At 48.6% G+C, this 26,226-nt stretch overlaps 3 protein-coding genes across 3 annotated transcripts; all 3 read left to right on the top strand.

The window, feature by feature from the left end:
- Positions 1-8,340: 8,340 nt before the first annotated feature.
- LOC140263430 (olfactory receptor 14J1-like) lies at positions 8,341-9,276 on the top strand. The gene has a single exon (XM_072358315.1). The coding sequence runs from the start codon at positions 8,341-8,343 to the stop codon at positions 9,274-9,276; it is 936 nt and encodes a 311-aa protein (XP_072214416.1).
- Positions 9,277-15,917: 6,641 nt separating this feature from the next.
- Positions 15,918-16,853, top strand: LOC140263401 (olfactory receptor 14J1-like). The gene has a single exon (XM_072358277.1). It carries the CDS (start codon positions 15,918-15,920, stop codon positions 16,851-16,853), a length of 936 nt encoding a protein of 311 aa, XP_072214378.1.
- A 4,657-nt stretch (positions 16,854-21,510) lies between these two features.
- On the top strand, positions 21,511-22,446 carry LOC140263400 (olfactory receptor 14J1-like). Its single transcript, XM_072358276.1, has one exon. The coding sequence runs from the start codon at positions 21,511-21,513 to the stop codon at positions 22,444-22,446; it is 936 nt and encodes a 311-aa protein (XP_072214377.1).
- The last annotated feature ends 3,780 nt before the right edge of the window (positions 22,447-26,226 follow it).

The raw sequence follows: 26,226 nt of genomic DNA, 5'->3' as shown, positions 1-26,226 counted from the left end.
ATCCAGGACTGGGGAGGAAATAGAGGGGGGCTTCAGGTGGGCAAAAGCACCAGTGCTGACAAATAGAGAGACCACGGCCAGGTGAGGGAGGCACGTGGAGAAGGCTTTGTGTCGTCCCTGCTCAGAGGGCATCCTCAGAACAACCTTGAAGATCTGCACATAGGACACAACAATGAAAACAAAGCACCCAAAGGCTAAACTGCCACTAAAAATAAGAAGCACAACTTCCCTGAGGTTGGAGCCTGAGCAGGAGAGCTTGAGGATCTGGGGGATTTCACAGAAAAACTGGTTGACAACATTGCCTTGGCAGAGAGGCAGTGAAAACGTACTGGCAGTGTGCAACAGGGAATAGAGAACCCCAGTGCCCCAGGCAGCTGCTGCCATGGTGGCACAAGCTCTGCTGTCCATCAAGGTCCCGTAGTGCAGGGGCTTGCAGATGGCAATGTAGCGGTCATAGGACATGATGGTGAGAAGGGAAAACTCTGCTGAGGCAAAGAAGAAAAAGAAAACGATCTGTGCAGCACATCCTGCGTAGGAGATGGCCCTGGTGTCCCAGAGGGCGTTGGCCATGGCTTTGGGGAGAGTGGTGGAGATGCTGCCCAGGTCGAGGAGGGCCAGGTTGAGCAGGAAGAAGTACATGGGGGTGTGCAGGCGGCGGTCGCAGGCTACGGCTGTGCTGATGAGGCCGTTGCCCAGGAGGGCAGCCAGGTAGATGCCCAGCAAGAGCCAGAAGTGCAGGAGCTGCAGCTGCCGCGTGTCTGCCAACGGCAGCAGGAGGAACTCACTGATGGAGCTGCTGTTGGACATCTGCTGTTCCAGGGCTTGGAGTCCTGCTCAGAGTGCAGAAGATAATGACAAGTCCAGACCATTCTCAGAGACACTCCTCCTGCTTTAGTATATTATTGGATTACAAGAAAAGCTGTTCAGAGCAGTAGCTGTGGAGCAAGATAAATAGCAGTATATAAGTTCTTTTTTCCCTTTGGAAAATGATTATTTAACTCCAGAACTTTTATTTATTTTCATGAGTTTCACCATCTCTTAAGGAGTAGAAGATTAGGGAGCTCTGACTTCTCATTTCCTAGTCATATCCCAGCCTCCTGGCTATTTTCCTCTTTACTGCAGGTGTTCTTTAAGACCGCAGCCCCAGCCTCAGTGCACTTCGAAATGTCTTAGGGAAGTCTCCCTGCTTGCAGGACAAATCATCTATTAATGTCTGCAGAAAGCAATGATAAATTAAAGTGATTGTTTCCTTTTAGAAAGGAGAGGCTGAAAGCACATTCTGTGTTTTCACCTTGTTCTCTGACTGTCCACAAAAACACTAACTGACTGCAGAAATATTTGGGTGTAACATAGCTATGTTAAATTAGACATCCCCTTTAGATTTTTGCCGCAGTCCTTTCTGACTTCCCTCAGAACAGGAATAGGAAAATCCATGCCTTGGCTCTCCTCTGGCAAAATACCCTCAGAAACATTCAGTTTTGCAGTGGAGCTGTGATCCCCCTGCCCCAGGAAGCAGCTGTGGCAGCAGAAGCCCTGCCAGGGGACTCCTTCCACCCGCACATCTCCCCCTGCACAGCAGGGACTCTGCTCTGCTGGACAGCCCTGGGCACCCGCCTGCAGCTGTGCTGGGACACGCAGCCATCAAGGCTGTGCTTTCATACTGCAGCATGGAAACCCTCAGCTGGAGCACAAGTCTTTTTCCCCTGAAAAGAAACATGCAGTGCCTGAAGCCAGTTCTGCTATGGGATGTCCCGCATTTAGTTAACCCTCTTTGAATAGCATCTACATGGTCTACAGTGAGACTTACCGTGTCATGATCTGTGAGCAATGCTCCTGCACTGAGATCACAGCCCGCTCAGACCATTCACATCCTGCAAGCTCTCTCCCCTTTCTCTCCTCTCTTTCTGTCACCTGCAGGCTGTGCTGTGCACAAGAGCTGCTCCTGGGCACAGCTGTCTCTCTGCAGCACTGCCCATTTTTATGAGCTCCCTGAGTCCCAGGAGCCCAGCCCAGCAGAATAGGATGACATTTTCATCCTTCCCACTCCTCTCCCCTGAGATGTCCCTGGGTCCTGATGGCCAACAGCTCCTGAAAGTCAACAGCATCATGACTGTGTCTAACTCATTTCTTGTACAAATTTTCCCAGTGAAAGACAAACCTCAACAGAAGCGGAATGGACATGGCATGCAGTTGACCACTGTGTTATAGTATTCATTCAATTGCAACACTTTTCCTGCTGTTTGTTGGCCAAAAACAAAAGGAATTCTTTCATGGCCCATGTGCCTCTGGTTCTCTGTGGAAAGCTAGTTGGAGCTGGTGCATATGAATTTTAACACTGAGCAGGTGAATGCAGAGGAGAAGATTGATGTGAAAAAAAGGGATGCAAGTCCCATGGGGCCAGTGTGAGTAGAAGTAGGGTGGGGAGGTTGAGGAGGACATTTGCCCACACAGTAACTGAATAGAACTCATTGGGAACATTCCGGATTGATACCAGTTGCACAGTGCTGCTTTAATGACTTGTTTAAACTCAAATATAAATAAATAAACAATAAACGACTGCTGGCTTCAGCCACTTTAAGCTCTCTCCGTATTGCTCTCTATTTTGCTGTACAGGTTCTGAATACCTTAAGATGATGTCAGGAAGGCACAAGGCTCAGGAGGCTCTTCAGGTGATAATGGGCCCCAGGCGATACTTGTTGAAAAGTCCGTCAACCTCCAGTGCAGAGAGAAGTTTGCACAGAGTGCTCAACAAGACAAAGGCAGAAGTAGCAGTGAACTTTCTTGGAGTATTAATGGGCCCACTGAGGGACACTAACAAGCAAGCTTCCCCAGGGACTTGTTAGAGCAGATAATTGGAAGCCATGACTACAGGCAGGCAAAGGCACTGGCATGGTGGCTCTGATGCTGAGAAACCCCTGCTTTTTCTTATGAAGCAGACAGGCCAAACCCTGATTCCCAGCCCCTTGGCAGGGAGAACCTCATGCTGACTGGGGCAGTGGAATGGAGGTCTGTATGATGTAAAATGAAAGACAAGGGGACAAGAGATTCCAGGCTCTGCATGGTGTGCAAGGATGCTGTGAGTTTCATGTCCCATGTGTACCCTGTTTTTCCTTGCAGGCTGTGGGATGTGAGAAGGGCCCAGTCTGAACAAGCAGTCAATCCCAATGAAACTGTGAACTTCAGATCTCTCAGTTCCATTGCCCACCTTTGCACACCCTCCCATAGTTTGTTGTCCTTTATGTTCTGCATTGCCCAGAATTGCACCCAGTGCTCCAGATGTGGCTGTAGCAATGCAGAGCAGACAGGGACAATCCTTTCCCTCACCCAGCTGGCAATACCTTGCTTGATGCACTCCAAGGGACCACTGGCCTTCCTGGCTGCCTGGGCACATCGCTGACTTATGTTCAATTTGATGCTGACCATGACCCCCAATCTTTTCAGTCAGACTTCTCTCCAGTGTCCCATATCCAGTCAGTGTGTATGTCCAGGGTTGCTCCTACCCAGGTGCACAATCAGGCACTTGTTCTTGTTATGCTTTATGCACTTGGTGCTTAGGACCAACTGGTACCCACTTCTCTGACATGTCCACATCTCTCTGCAAGTCCTCTCCACCCTCACTGAAGGCAACAGCACCTCCAATCAGCAAATTTGCTCAGAACAACTCCAAGTCCTGCATGCAGGTCATCTGCAAAAACATGAAAGAGAAGTGGCCCGAAAATGGAGCCCTGGGGAACCCTGATAGTGACCATCTACCAGCCTGATGGATCCCATTGACTGTAATCCTTTGGGCCTGACCTGTTGGCCAACTGCTCACCCACTATGTTCTGTTTCTGTCTAGCTGCATGCAGGACATTCTGTCTAGAAGGATGCTGTGAGAAATAGTATCAAAAGCTCTACTGAATTCCTCAAGGATTTCATCCATTTTCAACTGGATTACCTTGGTCAGCTAAATGGATAACCGTGTCATAAAAGGACCTGAGATGAAACAGGACCGTCCCCTCAGGAACTTGTGTTGGCTGCGCCCAATGACAGAATTGTCTTTCAGCTGTTTTTCCATAACTCCCAACATCATTTTCTCCATCATTTTACCAGGCACTGGAGTGAGACTGACAGGTCCATAATTGCCCATGTCATCTTTCTTGCTCTTCCTTACAAGGAGACAACATTTGCCAGCTTCCTGTCAATGGGCATGACCCCAAACTTATTTAGTTGCAATTGAAATGAGAGCCCAGAGCAAATTAAGGTGTCATCAGTGAAAGAACGTACATGTGCCATAGCTTTGCAATGCCTTGAACTTTAGAGTATGCCACGGATGGAGCAGAGAGGAAGGCCTGCCTCTTCTGTTGTGACCTCCTCCATTTGGTAAGCAGAATAACACTACATGATACATGGGCACTGTGACTCTGCTGTGATCTGCTCGCAGCGGAAAGGTGGCAGGAGTTGCTCTCATGTCAGTGCAGATAAAATCACTTCCTCTTTATCCCTTTTTTCCTCTGTAAACTATTCCACTATTTGTACCCTCATTTACACTTCCACACACCCTCAAGTACACTTCCATATGCCATCAACAATTACACTTTCTTATACAATCAAAAGAGTTTGTCAAACAATACTGTTTTTTAGATCCATATACACCCTTACTACCATATAACTTTTCCATTAAGGGTCTGTATTATTCAGTTATAAACACCAGAAACAGCACAGATTGGCCCACCTCTCTCACACAGTTCCTTGCAAGCAGAACATAGTATTACATAAATTGGATGACACTCATTAAAAAAGAAAAATAAAAAAGATTTACTTATTTATTTATTTATTTATTTATAAAGTATGTTATGAATAGAAGGAAGACTAGGGAGACTGTGGGTCCCCTACTAAGTGAGGGGGGTATTCTGGTAATGAGGGATGCTGAGACGCTGGAGATACTGAAGGCATTCTTTGCTTCTGTCTTCAGTGAAAAAGCTCTCCCTTAGGAATCCCAGACCCAGTGAGAGGGTCTGAGGAATGGAAGGCTTGCCTTAAGTCAGGGAAGAGGTGGTCCGTGAGTGCCTAGGCCACACCAATGTTCATAAAGCCATGGGATCTGATGGGATGTATTCATGAGTGCTGAGGGAGCTGGCAGAGGTGATTGCTGAACCACGCTCTGTAATCTCTGGGAGGTCTTGGATAATGGGGGAGGTGCCAGAGGACTGGAGGATAGCCAGTGTCACTCCGGTCTTCAAAAAGGGCAAGAAGGAAGATCTGGGTTATTACAGGCTAGGCCGCCTCACCTCAGTCCCTGGAAAGGTGATGGAACAGCTTGTACTGGATGCCATCTCCAGACAGCTGGAAGAAAAGGAGGATATCAGGAGTAGTCAGCATTGGTCCACAAAGGAGAGGTCATGATCAACCAACCTGACAGCCCGATATGACATTGTCTCCAGCTGGGTGGATGGGGGGGAGAGCGGTAGATGTCGTCTACCTTTATTTCAGCAAGCCATTTGATATTGTCTCCCACAATATCCTAATAACAAAGATAAGGAAGTGTGGGATAGATGAGTGGACAGTGAGGTGGGTTGAGAACTGTCTGACTGGCAGAGCACAGAGGGTCGTTGTTGGCAGTGCAGAGTACAGTTGGAGTCATGTAAGTAGCTCCTGGGTAGTATACCAGGGGTTGGTGCTGAGACCGGTCTTGTTCAACATCTTTATCAGTGACCTTGACAAGGGGATAGTGGCCACCCTCAGCAAGTTTACTGATGATACGTAGTTGTGAGGATTGGCTGACACGCCTGAAGGCTGTGCTGCCATTCAGCGAGACCTGGACAGGCTGGAGAGCCAGGCGGTAAGAAACCAGATGAGGTTTAACAAAAGCAAGTGTAGAGTCTTGTACCTAGGAAGAAATAATTGCATGCACCAGGACAGGTTGGGGGATGAGCTGCTGGAGAGGAGCTCTGCAGAGAGGGACCTGGGTATCTTGATGGACAACAGGTTGGCCATGAGCCAGCAGTGTGCCCTCGTGGCCAAAAAGTCCAATGGCATTCTGGGGTGTATTAAAAAGAGCATGTCCAGCAGGTTGAGGGAGTTGATCCTTCGCCTCTAAACTGCCCTGGAATACTGTGTCCAGTTCTGGGCTCTCCAGTACAAAAAAAGACAGGGATCTCTTGGAAACAGTTCAACAGAGGTCCACAAATATGGTGAAGGGTCAGAAGCATCTCCCCTATGAAGAAAGGCTAAGTGATCTGGGTCTGTTTAGCCTTGAGGAAAGAAGACTGAGAGGGGACCTGATCCAGGTCTTTAAATATCTGAGGTGTGGGGTCAAAGTGGCAAGACCAGGCTCTTTTCAGCAGTGTGTGAAGTCAGGACAAAGACTAAATGGACAGAAACTGGAGCGTAGGAAGTTCCGCAAAAATGTGTGCAAGAAGTTCTTAACGGTGAGGATGGCTGAGCACTGGAACAGGCTGCTCAAGGGGGTTGTGGAGTCTCCTTGTCTGGAGGTATTCAAGATGGACACCTACCTGTGCGCCTCCCTGGTGTTCCCCAAGGGTCTGGTGCTGGGGCCTGTCCTCTTCACTATTGATGACGTGGATGAGGGCATTGGGGGCATCCTATGTAGGTTTGTGGATTACACCAAATTGCCTGGGAGTGTGGATCTCTCTCGGGTTAGCAAGGCCCTACGGAGGGATCTGGACAGGCTGGAGAGCTGGGCTGAAGCCAATAGGATGAGGTTCACTAGGCCAAATGCCATGTCCTGCACTTTGGGACCTGGGATGGACTGCTCAGGGTGTTGGTGGTGTCACCAACCCTGGAGGTGTTCAAGGAATGACTGGATGTTGTGTTGAGGGACATGGATTAGTGGGAACTATTGGTGGTAGGTGAACAGTTGGACTGGATGCTCTTTAAGGTCTTTTGAAACCATGGTGATTCTATGATTCAATGATATTGTGTCCTTCTCTGGGTGCCCTTTTAGTTTCAGCAAACACTCTCTGGGAGGACTCACCACATGTCTGGAACTAGTCACTGACCACTAGAAATCTGGTATTAAATTCAACAGATTTTAATGTACTGTCATGATGCTGTTGTCTTTCAGGAGCTGTTTGCCATGAGGATCCAGGGACATCTCAGGGGAGACAAGTGGGAAGGATAAACATGACATATTCTTCTGCTGAGCTGGGCCGGGCTCCTGGGACACAGGGAGCTCTTAAAAATGGGCAGGGCTGCAGAGAGACAGCTGTGCCCAGGAGCAGCTCTAGTGCACAGCACAGCCTGCAGGTAAAGGAAGGAGAGGAGAGAAAGGGGAGAGAGCATGCAGGATGTGTACGGTGTGAGCAGGCTGTGAGCTCACTGCAGGAGCATTGATCACAGACCATGACAAGGTAAGTTTCACTGCAGACCGTGCAGCTGCATTTCATAGAGGGTTAACTTAATCTGGGACATCCCATAGCAGATCTGGCTGCAGGCACTGCATGTTTCTTTACTGTGGAAAAAGCCTTCTGCTCCAGCTGAGGGCTTCCGTGCTGCAGCGTCAGAGCACAGCCCTGAGGGCTGCGTGTCCCAGTAAGGCTGCAGGCTGTGCATGTGGGGCTGCAGGCGGGTGCCCAGGGCTGTCCTGCAGAGCAGGGTCCCTGCTGTGCCCCAGGGGCTGTGTGCCGGCTATGGGACTCTGCCGCCTGCCAGGCTCAGCACTCAGCCTGCCCGGTGAGCTGCCCAGGGTGCTGCGGGGAGACGTGTGGGGGGAAGGAGCAGCCCGGCAGGGCTTGTGCTGCCACAGCTGCTGCCTGGGGCAGGGGATCACAGCTCCACTGCACAGCAGGATGTTTGTAAGGGTTCTTTGCAAGAGGAGAGCCAAGGCAGGGGGTTTCCATTTCCTATTCTGAGTGAAGACAGCAAGAAAAGGGGGCAGAAATCTAAAAGGGGATGTCTAATTTAAACACAGTTCTGAAACTCAGAAATATTTTGTCGATCTATAAGTTGTTTTCTGAACAGGCAGATAACAAGGTGAAACGTCACACAGGTTATGCTTCCAGACTCTCCTCACTAAAAGGAAACAGTCAGTTTAACTTTTCATCATTTTCTGCAGACAGTAATAGCTGATTTGTCCTGCAAGCAGGCTGTTTTCTCTAAGACAAACTGAAGTGCACAGAGGCTGGGGCTGGGGTCTCAATGAACAGCTGCAGTAAAGAGGAAAATATCCAGGAGGCTGTGATGTGATTAGGAAATGAAAAGAAAGTAAGAGCTCCCTAATCTACTCCTCCTTAAGGGATGGTGAAGCTCATGAAAAAATACTCAAGTTCTGGAGTTAAATGATCATTATGGTCATTATCTTCTGCACTCTGCACAGGACTCCAAGCCCAGGAACAGCAGATGTCCAACAGCAGCTCCATCAGCGAGTTCCTCCTGCTGCCGTTGGCAGACACGCGGCAGCTGCAGCTCCTGCACTTCTGGCTCTTGCTGGGCATCTACCTGGCTGCCCTCCTGGGCAACGGCCTCATCAGCACAGCCGTAGCCTGCGACCGCCGCCTGCACACCCCCATGTACTTCTTCCTGCTCAACCTGGCCCTCCTCGACCTGGGCTGCATCTCCACCACTCTCCCCAAAGCCATGGCCAACGCCCTCTGGGACACCAGGGCCATCTCCTACGCAGGATGTGCTGCACAGCTCTTTTTCTTTGTCTTCTTCTTCTCAGCAGAGTATTACCTTCTCACCATCATGTCCTATGACCGCTACGTTGCCATCTGCAAGCCCCTGCACTACGGGACCTTGATGGACAGCAGAGCTTGTGCCACCATGGCAGCAGCTGCCTGGGGCGCTGGGCTTCTCAATTCCCTGCTGCACACTGCCAGTACGTTTTCACTGCCTCTCTGCCAAGGCAATGTTGTCAACCAGTTTTTCTGTGAGGTCCCCCAGATCCTCAAGCTCTCCTGCTCAGCCTCCTACCTCAGGGAAGTTGTGTTTCTCATTTTTAGTGCCAGTTTAGCATTTGGCTGCTTTGTTTTCATAATTGTGTCCTATGTGCAGATCTTCTTTGCAGTGCTGAGGATGCCCTCTGAGCAGGGACGGCACAAAGCCTTCTCCACGTGCCTCCCTCACCTGGCCGTGGTCTCCCTGTTTGTCAGCACTGGCATTTTTGCCAACCTTAAGGCCCCCTCCATTTCTTCCCCACTCCTGGATCTGACAGTGACAGCTATGTACTCAGTGATTCCTCCAACACTGAACCCTATTATCTACTGCATGAGGAACAGGGAGATCAAGCATGCTCTCAGGAAGGTGTTGCAATACACACTATTCCAGCTTCTATAAAGTGCACATCTTCGTCTCAGGATTCCCAGTGATGGTTCTTTATGTTTTATGTATCTTTGATTGTTTGATTGTTTGTGATACAGCAATCCGCAAAATAATATGAGAAATTATTTCATTTCTTTACTACCTGCTTTCCATTTTCTCACTCTAATATCTCATGTAAGCACTGAACCGGAGTCCCTGAATAGGCTAAGAGATAAATAAAAAGCTTTGAATGCTGACTTTTCCTTTTCTCTTCTGTCTTCCTACTTTGTCTGGGTTTGGTGAGGTACAGCCACAGACAGCAGCACAACGTGCTCTTTTCATTCCTGCTTTATTTCACTGCCACAGTGCTCTTAATGAGTCCTCTCATTTGTGCAGGCCTGAACGTCTTGTGTGTCTCATGACAGTCCTGTTGTCTCTACAGCAGCACTCCGGGGCTGCAGTCAGTAGCCGGCAATATGAACGGCTGTGTCAGAGCTGGTCTCCTTGCTGGCACTGCCATAGCAAGAGGGACCCTTCAGAGCAGGAGGAGATAACTGGAGGTTTCTTCCAAAGATGGTGTAAGGAATATACCTCAGGAGCTGCTCCTTGAGGATACCTCGAAATTTTCTGGTGCTCTTCACTGAGTGAAGGGGACAGACTCAAGACAGGACTCAAGATGGGGACAGACTCCGTGTTGTGTTTTAAATTATACACATTGAGGTAAAAAGAAAAAGTACAACAATTATGACAAATTTACATATAAAAATATATATATTATATTACTACATATATCATAGTATCGTGCGAGTTGGAAGGGACCTTAGAGATCATCGAGTCCAACTCCCGGGTTTCGAGCCCCCTGTGTAGCGAAGCGGCACTTCTACCCCTGCGTCACAGGGGGGATTCGAACACGGGCCCTCCGGTGCTGCAGGCAGCAGCATATACCACTGCGCCACTGGGGTCACTATATGCAACATATTCATTTGCAAACACAGATTCATAGATAATAAATGATATGTATATCTGTTTACAAGTCCAGGACCTGTTGCAGGGGTTTTAACAGCCTCAAGGTTCACTGTAGGAAACTGGAGTGGCTGTCGGGCTCTTGCAGGAGTTGGGGCAACTGCAGAGCTCATTGCCAGAGCTGGAATCACCACAGAAACTGTGACAGAAGTTGGAGCAGCCACTCAGCACATTGGAGGGGTTGGAGTGACCACATGGATGTACCTCCTGGCACAGTGCACCTCCCCTGGGAGGAATTTCTTCCATTTTCTTGTCACAATACTTGGAACAGCTGCAGGACCTGTAGCAGGAGTGACTGCAGAGCTCATTATAAGGGGTGGAGCGGGATCTGTTGCAGCACTTGGAGCAACCACAGAACATGTAGCAAAACCTTGGAGCTGCTGCAGAGTCGGTGACAGGAGTTGCAGAGGCTGCAGCACTGTCAGCAGATCCAACTCTCTTCCCCTTGAGGATGCTGAAGAGTGTTGAACACAGCTCAATAGGTGTTGGCCAGGCCCTGGCACACTGCAGTCATTTGTGCCTCTTGGGGATTACCAGGGCCACAGCAGACCTTCCCCCAATACTCTACCAGTTTCTCAGGATCCTGCAGTTACTTGGAGATGAAGTTCCAAAGCCCTGGGTTGTGTCCACCGCTCCAGGCAGCTGCCCAGACCTTCCCACACCCCCTGCCACGCAGAGCCATCTCACCTTGGGGCAGATCTCTCAGTGACATTCTTGATTAATTGTTTAATCTGAGACATAACCTGAAACACATTAACGACACGTAGCAATGGAAGCGTGCAGGTTTGAGCTTCCCATGGACAGTCTAACTCCTCAGGAGCTATTGGAACTATCTCTGGAGCTCCAAGGAAAAAAGAAGTGAGAGGGAGGCTGAGGGACTGCTGGAAAGTGTCCGCCCTTCTTACCTCTATTGCTGGGCTCCCTGAGGGGACAACAAAAAGGGTGTAATTCCTAATCATATCGACAGTATTGCTTCCAAAACTCAAAGATGATCGCAGAGCTGAATGTCTTCAAAACTTCACTTTGTCAGCTGCCTATTTTATCATGATATAAACCAAGGTCAAACAGCATACCCGAATCCAGCCCCCAGAGTTGACAAACAGTGCAGCAGGGAAAACAAGCAGCAAGCAAGGAATTGTACAATGCAGCTTCATGAGAAGACTCAACAAGCTCCACAAATAAGGAAACAATCAGCATCATGGCCAGCAAATTCTCCAGCTCCTACAAAGCTCTGTGTTAACTCCCTCTGGACAGATGTCCCTTGGAGCCCCACATTGGGCACCAAAATGATGGTGGTTGTTGAACCCAACATGTGGCTCAGTAGCACACAGTGCTTTGTGCACTGCCCACTTCCCAGTGGGATGGGGAAGGGAACTGGGTGGAAAAAAGTACAACTTGTGAGTTGACATGAAGCTATTTACTAAGAGAGACGAAAGGTGTAATCGTCATGACTATATATCCAGATATATATGGTATAGTACATTACAACTGATGCACAAGCACATGCTCAGCACAACCAGAGTGATGCCCAGCTGGAGAGAGTGAAATGATCTCACACCCCTTTCAATACTCCTTCTGCTTGTTGACAGATGGAGAGGAACGTCCCTTTGGCCGCTTTAAGACAGCTGTCCTCAGTCTGTTCCCCCCAGTTCCCTGAGCTCTCCACTGACCATGGCACTGGCTCTGTACAGCACTGCTTAGCAGCAGCTGTAAACATCAGAGTGTTATCAATGCTTTTCCCCTAGAACCAAAACACTGCACCAGAGCAGACAGTCTGAAGAAAACAATGCCATCCCAGCTGTAACTCAGCTACCTGCCTGTCCCCCTCCTCTTGTTCTTCCTGATCAGGAAGCAAGGAACAGAATCTGCTGCTCTCTATGAGCCCTTTCCATCAGTTCTCAGCTGGCTCCTCTGCCATCCCCAGGCAGAACTCTGTGCACTCTCACAGAGGGCAGCAGCCTTTCCTCATCTTCCTTGGCCACCCGTCATAAAGAGTCCGTACCCCATTTGCTACAGTTCAGAGGTGGGAACCATCCCACAGTGTCTCCGTGAGCCAAACCAGACCCTAGGCCAGCAAATGCACAGAAATTTTGAGCGCACTGAGTGAATGTCTGTGGTCTTCTCATTGGTGTAAAGACTCTTCAGAAAGAATCCCATTCCAGAAGCATGATTTGATATAGCCTGGCTGGGCCTCGCATCTACACCATGGTACTGGTGTTCAGAAGGTGGCACACAGGTATGAGACACACTGTGGGGCTCACAGTTGTCCAGTGAGCACTGACACTACCAAGGCTTGGCTTTCCTGAAGGTCCTCAGCTGCATTTGTCAGCTGGCTGGGAGTGTGTTGGAGGCCCCATGGAAATGCCATTCAAACGTGAGCCCAGAACAAAGAAAGGTGTCACCAGTGAGAGAATGAAGGTGTGTCACAGCTTTCAAATGCCTTAAGCTCTGGAATTTGCAATAGATGGGGAACAGAGAAAGATCTGTCTCTTCTTCTGGTGAGCTCATCCATTTGGTCAGCTGAATAACGCTGTACTCTCAGGTGCCCATTACTCGAAGATATGTAGTCATTTAGGATGGCCAAGAATACTCCCATGCCTCGTCTGGCTTCCAGCTGATGCTCAGGAAGGTGGTGACTCTCTTAGATGTCATCTACCACAGCTTGCTGGCACTGCTAAACACATCTATGAGCACCACAGGCACCTTCTGCCCATCGAGTGTCTGTATGTGAGCAAGTAACTTCCAGCTGTAGAAAGACCAAGGATTCAGACCAGGGGATCACGCATACAGGCAACCCCTTGTTATCATCTGCTCCAAAGCAAGAGGAGTCCCATTTCCCATGGGTCTGTGGGGAAGTGAATCTCCTTTAACCCCAGGCTTTTATGTCTGGAGATGAGACATCTACACTGATTGCCTCTGCTGAATGAAGGCTCTTCAAAGGGGAAGTATATACAGAATCACAGAATGACCTGCGTTAGAAGGGAACTCAACAGTCATGAAGCTCCAACCCCCCTGCCTGGCAGGGCCACCAAACTTCCACATTTACTAGATGAGGTTGCCCAAGGTCCCATCCAACCTGGCCTTGAACACCTCCAAGGAGCATCCACAGCCTCCCTAGGCAGCCTGTTCCAGGACCTTACCACTCTTCTAGTAAAGAACTTCCCCCTAACATCCAACCTAAATCTTCCCTCTTTCAACTTAAAACCATTTCCCCTTGTCCTGCTATTATTAGTCCTATCAAAGAGTTTACTCCCCTCGTGGTTATAGGTTCCCTTCAGTGTGGGAATACAACAAAAGCTGTTCAGAGCAGCAGCTGTGGAGCAAGATAAACAGCACTTCAGGTACTGAAAGGAAAGGAATTCAGACGGTCCCTGTCCTTGTCTGTGTGTCTTTTGTATTAAGGCGCAGGAGGAGAGTGTTGCTGCAACGCTAAGGAACTGCGTTGATTGAATGGCAAACCAGCTAGGCTAACCCCCTATGTTCTGGACATCCACAGCTAAGGGTCATACAAGACAGACACAGTGTTTAGAGCTGAATGCCAGTTTAACACTGTGCAACAAAATCTTATATACTGTGACACATGACCACCCCGAGTACCCCTGACCCATATGTCCCACCCATGTGTCCGTCCCCTGGTACACGCAGGCACCAACCCGCAACGCTGCAACACACTGGGTACAGACCAGCGCTGCCTACCAGTGCCCTGCAGTGCTCCCCACAAAGAGCTTTCCAGATGAGGCATTTGAGCTTCTGCTAGGCAAACACAATCTGTTAACAAAGTTATATAGTAAAAGAGTAAATCTCAAAGTTAAAAGGTATGTGGGCCCATAACCAAGTCGGATGTGCGGTTGCCATAAGGGAAGAACATCCTGCATACTGAAAGGAACATAGCCCAAGAAGCTGGCCAGAACCAGTCTACTTCAGTTAAATATGATGGGGTAAAAAGGACAGAGTGAGGAAGACTTTGAGCATTTGAAGAGGAAGACGTCTGACTTCATCCCCACAACCACCAGAGGAAGACCCCCACTAAAAAGAGCACGTGTGCCGGAGGGAGGGGCAGAATTTAAAAGAGTTCCTGGAAAATAATGAATATGTAGATGAGTTCCAGGATATTTGTTGAATAAGTCTGAGCTTTGCTTTCAGATATGTAACACTTCTGCTTTCTGGTGTGCGAGATAGGAGTGATATCCCTTGCACCCAGTGCCCCAAAATACAAAATCTGCTTTATAACCTAACTCTGTCTCAGAGAGTTTGACTCCGCAATCCACGGCCATGCTCCTGGTATCTGTCTATCCACTGGTAAATAAGTGATCTGACATCCAAGTGCATTTAGCAGAGATGAGCGTGCTGTCTATCAGGAGCTTTCAGCCCTGGAGCCCCAGGGAAATCTCCAGGGGAATCAGTGAGGAAGAGAAACTCAAATCCTCGGGTGTGCTGAGCTGGGCCGGGCTCCTGTGACACAGGGAGATCATACAAGTGGGCAGCGCTGCAGAGAGACAGCTGTGCCCAGGAGCAGCTCTAGTGCACAGCACAGCCTGCATGTGACAGAAGGAGAGGGGAGAAAGGGGAGAGAGCTTACAGGATTTGAATGGTGTGAGCAAGCTGTGAGCTCACTGCAGGAGCATTGCCCACAGACCATGACATGGTAAGTCTCACTGCAGACCGTGCAGCTGCTATCATAGAGGGTTAACTAAAACTGTGATGTCCTATAGCAGATCTGGCTGCAGGCACTGCATGTTTGTTTATTGCGGAAAAAGACTTCTGCTTTAGCTGAGGGTTTCTATGCTTCAGTATGAAAACACATCCCTGAGTGCTGTGCGTGCCACGATGGCTGTAGGCTGAGGCTGTACAGCTGGGGCTGCAGGCGGGTGCCCAGGGCTGTCCTGCAGAGCAGGGTCCCTGCTGTGCCCCAGGGGCTGTGTGCCGGCTATGGGACTCTGCCGCCTGCCAGGCTCAGCACTCAGCCTGCCCGGGGAGCTGTCCAGGGTGCTGCGGGGAGACATGTGGGGGAAGGAGCCCCCCGGCAGGGCTTGTGCTGCCACAGCTGCAGCCTGGGGCAGGGGATCACAGCTCCACTGCACAGCAGGATTTATGTGAGGATGCATTGCAAAAGGAGATTTTCCATTTCTTGTTCTTAGGGAAGGAGATCGGATGTGGAAATCTAAAAGGGGCTATTAACTTTGAACCCAGCTCAGAGCGACTCCCAAATATTTCATCAATCAGTTGGCTGTTTTGTGAAGTCGCAGAGGTTGTGCTTTCAGCCTGTCCTTCCTAAAAGGATATGATCAGCTTAAGTTCTCGTTGTTTTCTGCAGGCATTAATAGTTCACTTGTTCTGCAAACAGGCTGATTTCTCTAAGACAAACTGAAGTGCACAGAGTTGGAGCTGGGGTCTCAAAGAGCAGCTAAAGTAGAGGGAAATACCCAGGAGGCTGGGATAAGATTAGGAAATGAGAAGAATGTAAGAGCTCCCCAATGTTTTACTCCTTAAGGGATGGTGAAGCTCATGATAGTATATACAAGTTATGGAGTTAAATATTTTTCTAAGGGAAAGAAGAACTTATATAGTATAGCAGAAGGAGTGTCTCTGAGAATGGACTGCACTTGTCATTAACTTCTGCACTCTGAACAGAACTCCAAGCCCAGGAACAGCAGATGCCCAACAGCAGCTCCATCAGCGAGTTCCTCCTGCTGCCGTTGGCAGACACGCGGCAGCTGCAGCTCCTGCACTTCTGGCTCTTGCTGGGCATCTACCTGGCTGCCCTCCTGGGCAACGGCCTCATCAGCACAGCCGTAGCCTGCGACCAGCGCCTGCACACCCCCATGTACTTCTTCCTGCTCAACCTGGCCCTCCTCGACCTGGGCTGCATCTCCACCACTCTCTCCAAAGCCATGGCCAACGCCCTCTGGGACACCAGGGCCATCTCCTATGCAGGATGTGCTGCACAGCTCTTTTTCTTTGTCTTCTTCCTCTCAGCAGAGTTTTCCGTTCTCACCATCATGTCCTATGACCGCTACGTTGCCATCTGCAAGCCCCTGCACTACGGGACCTTGATGGACAGCAGAGCTTGTGCCACCATGGCAGCAGCTGCCTGGGGCGCTGGGCTTCTCAATTCCCTGCTGCACACTGCCAGTACGTTTTCACTGCCTCTCTGCCAAGGCAATGTTGTCAACCAGTTTTTCTGTGAAATCCCACAGATCCTCAAGCTCTCCTGCTCAGAATCAAATCTCAGGGAAGTTGTGTTTATCATTTTTTCTATCAGTTTAGTCTTTGGCTGCTTTGTTTTCATAGTTGTGTCCTATGTGCAGATTTTCCTTGCCGTGCTGCGGATGCCCTCAGAGAAGGGACGGCACAAAGCCTTCTCCACATGTTTCCCTCACCTAGCTGTGGTCTCCCTGTTTATCAGCACTGCATTTTTTGCCCACCTGAAGCCCCCATCAATTTCCTTTCCACTCCTGGACCTGACGGTGTCCCTTCTGTACTCAGTGGTTCCTCCAACACTGAACCCTATTATCTACAGCATGAGGAACAGGGAGATCAAACATGCTCTCAAGAAGGTGTTGCTGTACACACTAATCCAGCTTCAATAAAGTGCTCATCTTCTTCACACAATTCCCAGTGACTGTTTTTTATGTTTAGGTTTGATCATATTTTTGATTGTTTGTGATACAGTAATCTGCAAGAAAAGTTTATTAAAAAAGTTTATTATTAAAAGCAAATTATTTCACTAATTCTTTCCTACCTAATTTGCATTTCCTCACTCCAGGAACCCATGGAAACATGGAACCAGATTCTCTGAACAGGTCAAGAGATAAATAAAAAGCTTTAAATATAGACATTTCCTTAGCTCTACTCTCTTCCTACCTTGTTTGGGTCTGGGGGAGGTACAGCCACGGACAGCAGCACAGTGTGCTCTTTTCATTCCTGTTCTATTTACACTGCCACAGTGCTCTCAAGTCCTCATAGCTGTGCAGGCCTGAAGGTCTTTTTCTTTCTGACAACCATCCTGCTTTCTCTACAGCAGCACTCTGGGAGAGCAGTTAGTCGCCAGCAACATGAACAGCACTGTCAGAACTGGTCTCCTTGCTAGCACTTTAGTGCTGTTATCTAGATCAATCTATGTCTATGACAGGGGGGAAAGTAGGCCCTTGGGATGCCTGGCCTTCAGCAAATGGGAAGCGAAAAGGGAATGGGGTAGGGAGATTGGAGCTGTGCCCAAGGAAACCAAAACAGCAGCGGCAATGACCTAAGCAGGAAAACTTTTTTTACTAACTATGAAATGTGGAATACCAATAGGAAAAATTTCAGAACCATGACATTCCACCCCATATTCTACATCACTTGTCAAATGAAAGACACTGGGGCAGAAGGTCCCAGGCTCTGCATGGGTTGCAAGCAATTTGTTTGTTTGTTTGTTTGTTTGTTTTCCTTTTTTTTTAAAGTATGTTGTGAATAAAAGGAAGACTAGGGAGACTGTGGGTACCCTACTAAGTGAGGGGGGTATTCTGGTAATGGGGCACGCTGAGACATTGGAGATACTGAAGGCATTCTTTGCTTCAGTCTTCAGTGAAAAAGATCTCCCTCAGGAATCGCAGAGCCTGGTGCTTAGTGAGAGGGTCAGGGGAATGGAAGACTTGCCTTTAGTCAGGGATGAGGTGGTCCGTGAGCGCCTAGGCAGCACTAAGGTCCATAAATCCATGGGACCTAATGGGGTGAATACATGCGTGCTGAGGGAGCTGGCAGAGGTGATTGCTGAACCACTCTCTGTAATCTTTGGGAGGTCTCGGAGAATGGGGGAGGTGCCAGAGGACTGGAGGATAGCCAGTGTCACTCTGTTCTTCAAAAAGGGCAAGAAGGAAGATCTGGGTTATTACAGGCTAGGCCTCCTCACCTCAGTCCCTGGAAAGGTGATGGAACAGCTTGTGCTGGACACCATCTCCAGACAGCTGGAAGAAAAGGAGGTTATCACAGTATCACAGTATCGTGTGAGTTGGAAGGGACCATAGAGATCATCGAGTCCAACTCCCGGGTTTCGAGCCCTCTGTGTAGCGAAGCGGCACTTCTACCCCCTGCACCACAGGGGGGATTCGAACCCCAGGCCACCAGTGTTGCAAGCAGCAATTCTACCACTGTGCCACCGGGGCACACAATCAGGAGTTATCAGGAGTAGTCAGCATGTGTCCACCAAGGGGAGGTCATGCTCGACCAACCTGGTAGCCTTCTATGACATTTTCACTGGCTTGGTGGATGGGGTGAGAGCGGTGGTTGTAGTATATCTTGATTTCAGCAAGGCATTTGATACTGTTCCCCATGACATCCATATAACAAAGCTGAGGAAGTGTGGTATAGATGAGTGGAAAGTGAGGTGGGCTGAGAACTGTCTGACTGGCAGAGCACAGAGGGTCGTCATTGGTGGTGCAGAGTCTGGTTGGTGACCTGTAAGTAGTGGTGTTCCACGGGGGTAAGGGCTGGGTCCAGTCTTGATCAACATCTTTATCAGCAAACTTGACAAGGGGATTGTGGTCACCCTCAGCAAGTTTGCTGATGATACAAAGTTGGGAGGATTGGCTGACACGCCTGAAGGCTGTGCTGCCCTTCAGTGAGACCTGGACAGGCTGGAGAGCTGGGCAGTAAGAAACCAGATGGGGTTTAACAAACGCAAGTGTAGAGTCTTGCACCTAGTGAGGAATAATTGCATGCACCAGGACAGGCTGGGTGATGAGTTGCAGGAGAGAAGCTCAGCAGAGAGAGACCTGGGTATCCTTCTAGACGACAGGTTGGCCATGAGCCAGCAGTGTGCCCTCGTGGCCAAAGAGGCCAATGGCATTCTGGGGTGCATTAAAAGAGCGTGTCCAGCAGGTTGAGGGAGGTGATCCTCCCCCTTTACTCTGCCCTGGTAAGGCCTCATTTGGAGAACTGTGTCCAGTTCTGGGCTCCGCACTACAAAAAAGACATGGACCTTTTGGAAACACCCCAGCAGAGGGCTACAAAGGTAGTGAAGGGACTGGAGCATCTCCCCTATGAAGAAAGGCTAAGCAAACTGGGTCAGTTTAGCCTTGAGAAAAGACGACTGAGAGGGGATCTAATCCAGGTTTATAAATATCTGAGGTGTGGGGGCCACAGTGTCGAGGCCGGTCTCTTTTCAGTGACACGTGGTGACAGGAGAAGGGGAAATGGGCTGAAACTTCAGCATAGGAAGTTCCGCAAAAATGTGAGGAAGAACTTCTTTGTGGTGAGGGTGATGGAGCACTGGAACAGGCTGCCCAGGAGGGTTGTGGAGTCTCCTTCTCTGGAGAAAGTCAAGACCTGCCTGGACACCTGCCTGTGCACCTACCTGTTGTTCCCCAGGGTTCATTGCTGGGGCCTGTCCTTCTCAGTATCTTTATTGATGACTTGGATGAGGGCATTGAGTGCACCCTCAGTAAGTTCACAGATGACACCAAATTGGCTGGGAGTGTGGTTCTGCCTGGGGTTAGCCAGGCCCTACAGCGGGATCTGGACAGGCTGGAGAGATGGGCTGAAGCCAGTGGGATGAGGTTCAACAAGACCAAAAGCCACGTCCTGCACTTTGGGACCTGGAATGGACTGCCCATGGGGTTGGTGTAGTCACTGACCATGGAGGTATTCAAGGAATGACTGGATGTTGTATTGAGGGACATGGATTAGTGGGAGCTATTAGTGATAGGTGAACAGTTGGACTGGATAATCTTTTAGGTCTTTTCCAACCTTGGTGATTCTATGATACTATGATATCCTGTCCTGGTATGTGTGCCCTTTGTGTTTCAGCAAACATTCTGTGGTAGGACTCACCTCATGTCAGGAATTGACTGGTGGTTAATAGAGCAGATTTCAAAGAACATTTATGATACTGTTGTCTTCCAGCAGCTGATGGCCATGAGGACCAAGGGACATCTCTGGGTAGATGAGTGGGATGGATAAACATGACATCCTTTGCTGCTGAGCTGAGCTGGGTGGGGCTGGGCTCCTGGGACACAGGGAGCTCATACAAGTGGGCAGCGCTGCAGAGAGACAGCTGTGATCAGGAGCAGCCCTTGTGCACATCACAGCCTGCAGGTGACAGAAGTAGAGGAAAGAAAGGGGAGAGAGATTCCAGGATGTGTATGGTGTGAGATGACTGCGACCTCACTGCAGGAGCATTGCTCACGGTAAGTCTTACTGCAGAACTTTTTCATGAGGATTAACTAAACTGGGACATTTTGTAGCAGATCTGGCTGCAGACACTGCATGCTTCTTTACTGTGGAAAAAGCCTTCTGCTCCAGCTGAGGGCTTCCATGCTGCAGCATCAGAGCACAGCCCTGAGGGCTGCGTGTCCCAGCACGGCTGCAGGCTGTGCAGCCGGGGCTGCAGGCGGGTGCCCAGGGCTGTCCTGCAGAGCAGGGTCCCTGCTGTGCCCCAGGGGCTGTGTGCCGGCTATGGGACTCTGCCGCCTGCCAGGCTCAGCACTCAGCCTGCCCGGGGAGCTGTCCAGGGTGCTGCGGGGAGACGTGTGGGGGGAAGGAGCCCCCCGGTAGAGGGGCTTGTGCTGCCACAGCTGCTGCCTGGGGCAGGGGATCTCAGCTCCACTGCACAGCAGGATGTTTGTGAGGGTACCTTGCAAGAGGAGAGCCAAGGTAGGGATTTTCCATTACCTTTTCTGAGGGGAGGCAGGAAGGATGGGCAGCAGAAATCTAAAAAGCTGTCAATTTTGAGCACAGCTCTGAGACTCCGAAATATTTCTTCAATCCATCTTTTTTTGTTTGTTTGTTTGTTTGTTTTTTGTTTTGGTTTGGTTTGTTTTTTGTTGTTTTTGTTTTGTTTTGTTTTGTTTTTTGAGCAGTCACACAGAAAGTGCTTTCAGCCTCTCCTTCCTAAAAGGATAAAGTCACTTTAACTTATCATTGCTTTCTGCAGACATTAATAGATGATTTGTCCTGCAAACTGTCTGATTTGTCTAAGACAATTTGAAGTGCACAGAAGCTGGAGCTGGGGCCTCGAAGAGCAGCTGGAGTAAAGAGGAAAATATCCAGAAGGCTGGAATGTGATTAGGAAATGAGAAGAAAGGAACAGCACACTAACCTTCTATATAGTGCATCTCATGAAAAGTAAATTCAAATTCTGGACTTAAATGAACATTTTCCAAAGGGAAAGGAGAACTTTTATAGTATAGCAGGACTGTCTCTGAGATTGATGTGGACTTGTCATTATCTTCTGCACTCTGAGCAGGACTCCAAGCCCAGGAACAGCAGATGCCCAACAGCAGCTCCATCAGCGCGTTCCTCCTGCTGCCGTTGGCAGACACGCGGCAGCTGCAGCTCCTGCACTTCTGGCTCTTGCTGGGCATCTACCTGGCTGCCCTCCTGGGCAACGGCCTCATCAGCACAGCCGTAGCCTGCGACCAGCGCCTGCACACCCCCATGTACTTCTTCCTCCTTAACCTGGCCCTCCTCGACCTGGGCTACATCTCCACCACTCTCCCCAAAGCCATGGCCAACGCCCTCTGGGACACCAGGGCCATCTCCTACGCAGGATGTGCTGCACAGCTCTTTTTCTTTGTCTTGTTCATGTCAGCAGAGTTTTCCGTTCTCACCATCATGTCCTATGACCGCTACGTTGCCATCTGCAAGCCCCTGCACTACGGGACCTTGATGGACAGCAGAGCTTGTGCCACCATGGCAGCAGCTGCCTGGGGCGCTGGGGTTCTCAATTCCCTGCTGCACACTGCCAGTACGTTTTCACTGCCTCTCTGCCAAGGCAATGTTGTCAACCAGTTTTTCTGTGAAATCCCCCAGATCCTCAAGCTCTCCTGCTCAGACTCCAACCTCAGGGAAGTTGTGTTTCTCATTTTTACAATCAGTTTAGTCTTTGGGTGCTTTGTTTTCATAGTTGTGTCCTATGTGCAGATCTTCCTTGCTGTGCTGCGGATGCCCTCAGAGAAGGGACGGCACAAAGCCTTCTCCACGTGCCTCCCTCACCTGACCGTGGTCTCCCTATTTCTCATCACTGCATTTTTTGCCCACCTGAAGCCCCCCTCCATTTCCTTTCCACTCCTTGATCTGACAGTGGCTCTTCTGTACTCTGTGGTTCCTCCAACACTGAACCCTATTATCTACAGCATGAGGAACAAGGAGATCAAACATGCTCTCAAGAATGTGTTGCTGTACACACTAATCCAGCTTCAATAAAGTGCTCATCTTCTTCACACAATTCCCAGTGATTGTTTTTTATGTTTAGGTTTGATCATATTTTTGATTGTTTGTGATACAGTAATCTGCAAGAAAAGTTTATTTAAAAAGTTTATTATTAAGAGCAAATTATTTCACTAATTCTTTCCTACCTAATTTCCATTTCCTCACTCCAGGAACCCATGTAAACATGGAACCAGATTCTCTGAACAGGACAAGAGATAAATAAAAAGCTTTAAATATAGACATGTCCTTAGCTCTTCTCTCTTCCTACCTTGTTTGGGTCTGGGGGAGGTACAGCCACGGACAGCAGCACAGTGTGCTCTTTTCATTCCTGTTCTATTTACACTGCCACAGTGCTCTCAAGTCCTCATAGCTGTGCAGGCCTGAAGGTCTTTTTCTTTCTGACAACCGTCTTGCTTTCTCTACAGCAGCACTCTGGGAGAGCAGTTAGTCGCCAGCAACATGAACAGCACTGTCAGAACTGGTCTCCTTGCTAGCACTTTAGTGCTGTTATCTAGATCAGTCTATGTCTATGACAGGGGGGAAAGTAGGCCCTTGGGATGCCTGGCCCCCAGCAAATGGGAAGCAAAAAGGGAATGGGGTAGGGAGATTGGAGCTGTGCCCAAGGAAACCAAAACAGCAGCAGCAATGACCTAAGGAGGAAAAATTTTTACTATAAAATGTGGAATACCAATAGGAAAATTTTCAAAACCATGACATTCCACCCCATATTCTACATCACTACATTATGCGTAGAAAACTTATCTATATAGAAATAAACAATAATTAAAATGCATTACACACACAGGTCTGTATACGTACATATACAAGAAATTACTGACTGTACTCCCCCAAAATCAGATTCTCTTGTGGTACACATTGAACATCCCCATCCTTCTGCATCACCCACCAAGTGCACCCAGGTCCCTGGGCAAAAACAGTTCCATGGAGAGGTTTGCCATTTCCAGAGGCTGGAAGGACCCAAACAGCTTTTCCCAACATGTTCTTTACATGTATAACAGGGACCTTATCTCCTTCTATAGTGTGTAGGGGGCTGGATTGGCTAGGACCATCATGATTGACAGATCCTCTAGTATCGACTAAGCAAGTGGCTTCTGAACAATGCTTCTACCAGTGCTTCAATGTTCCACCACCCATTGCTTTCAACATAGTTTTCAACAACCCATTCTTTCGTTCAATTTTACCAGAAACTGGTTCATGTTAGGGGATATGTGTGCCCCGTTGGCGTAGTGGTAGAAGTGCCGCTTGCAACACCTGAGTCCCAGGTTCGAATCCCGCTGTGGAGCAAGTGGTAGAAATGTTGCTCTGCTACACAGAATGCTCGAATCATGGGAGTTGGACTCGATGATCTCTAAGGTCCCTTCCAACTCACACGATACTGTGATACTGTGATATGTGATACTGTGATATGTGATACTGTGATACTGTGATACTGTGATATGATAAATCTACTCACTGCTATGATCTTTGGCCCAAGTACTTATAAATGAATTTTTGAAAGGGGTCCCTTTATCAGACTCAGTTCTTTCTGGGGTGCCATGTTGAAACAGGACTTGTTTCTCAAGACCTAATGTGGTCTTTCCAGAGGTAGCAAGGGGTACTGTGTATGTTTCAAGCCAACCAGTGGTTGCCACCAACATGGTAAGCACATAAGACTTACAATTGAGAGATCGTGGAAAGTGATATCATCAACCTGCAATGCCTCCCCATATTTATACTTTTGCCATCACCCTTCCCCCCGGACAGGTTTCATTTTCTTGGCTTATTTTAATTTAATTATGGCACATGTTTCACAGTCATGAATAACCTGAGCAATAGCATCTATAATTAAGTCCACCCTCGGTCTCTAACCCACCTATATGTCATGTCTCTTCCTTGATGGCCTGAGGTCTTATGGGCCCATCAAGCTAGGAGTAATTCACCCTTGTTCTGCCAGTCCAAGTCTATTTGAGCCACCTCAATTCTGGCAGCTCGATCTACCTGATGGTTGTTTTGCTGTTCTTTGGTAGCCCGAATCTTGGGCATGTGTGCATCCACGTGACACACCTTTACAACCATATCTTCTGTTTGAGCAGTAATGTCTTTCCACAGTTCTGCAGCCCAAATAGTTTTACCCTTCTGTTGCCAGTTATATTGTTCCCACTGCTGTAACCACCCCCATAAGGCATTTGCCACCATCCATGAGTCAGGATAAAGATAAAGCACTGGCCACCTCTCCCGTTCAGCAACAAGTAAGACCAGCTGAACAGCCTTTACCTCTGCCAACTGATTTGATTCTCCTTTACCTTCAGTGACCTCTGCAACCTGTTGTGAGGGGCTCCACACAGCAGTTTTCCATCTGCAATGCTTCCCTACAATACGACATGATCCATCAGTGAACATGGCATATTTCTTTTCATTTTCTTGTAGTTCGTTGCATGGTGGGGCCTCTTTAGCACGTGACACTTCTTCTGCTGGTGATGTTCCAAACTTTTTACCTTCAGGCCAGTCCATCCTCTAATATTCCTTGAGATCAGTGCAAAGCAGGTGGATGACACTTGATAGCAGTTTCACATGTAAGGTTCGTTTCAGGAAACATCCTGATACTGACAAGTCCAGACCACTCTCAGAGACACTCCTCCTGCTACACTATCAACATTTGACTTTCCCTTTGGAAAATATTCATTTCACTCCAGAACTAGAATTTAAATTCATGAGCTTCACCATCCTTTAAGGAGCAGAAGATTATGGAGCTCTTAATTTCTTCTCACTTCCTAATCATGTCTCAGTCTCCTGGAGTGTGTGACAGTTCAGAAAACAAGCAATTGACTGAAGAAGAATTTGGGACTCTCAGAGCTGTGTTCAAATTTGACAGCCCCGTTTAGATTTCTGCTTCCAATCCTTTCCCCTTCCTTCCAAACTGACTTTACAGGGAGATTACTGGAATTGGCTCCATCTCCCAAAAGTCTGATGGACTCTGTTGTCAACTCCTTCACTGTGATTTGATCTATCCCATCCTATCACTGTCTAACTCATTTCTTGTACAAATATTCCCTGAGATAGATAAGCATCAATAGATGCAGCTTGGACATGGCATGCAGTTGATCACTGTGTTTCACTGTTCATTCAATTGCAACACCTTTCCTTCTGTTTGTTGGCCAAAATAAATAAATAAATAAAAATAGAATTCTTTCCTTGCCCGTGTGCAGCTGGTTCTCTGAGTAAAGCCAGTGGGAGCTGGTGCAAATGAGGTTTAACACTGAGCGGGTGACTGCAGAGAAGAGTGATGTGAGGAAAAGTGATGCAAGTCCCATGGGGCCAGTTTGAGAAGAAATGGGGTGGGGAGGTTGAGAAAGACATTTGTCCACTCAGTAACAGTATAGAATTCACTGGGGTCATCCTGGATCAATATCAGTTGCACAGTGCTGCTTTAATGACTTATTTAAACTCAACTATAAATAAATAGACAATAAATGTCTGCTGGGTTCTTCCTCTTTAAGCTCTCTCCAGATATCTCTCCATTTTGATGAACAAGTTCTGAATACCTTAAGATGATGTCAGGAAGGCACAAGGCACAGGAGGCTCCTTAGGTGGTAAGGGGCCCCAGGGCGCATTTGCTTCTGAGTCCATCCACTTCCAGTGCAGAGAGAAGACTGCACAAAATGCACAACAATACAAAGTCAGAAGTAACAATGAAGTTTCTTGGAGTATTAATGGGCCCACTGAGTGCCACTAACACGCCAGCTTCCCTAGGGACTTGTTGGAGCAGATAATTGA

This window comes from Excalfactoria chinensis, chromosome 30 (assembly GCF_039878825.1).
Source record: "Excalfactoria chinensis isolate bCotChi1 chromosome 30, bCotChi1.hap2, whole genome shotgun sequence".
NCBI classification, from domain to species: Eukaryota; Metazoa; Chordata; class Aves; order Galliformes; family Phasianidae; genus Excalfactoria; species Excalfactoria chinensis.
This window is presented reverse-complemented; position numbering and strand designations above follow the sequence as displayed.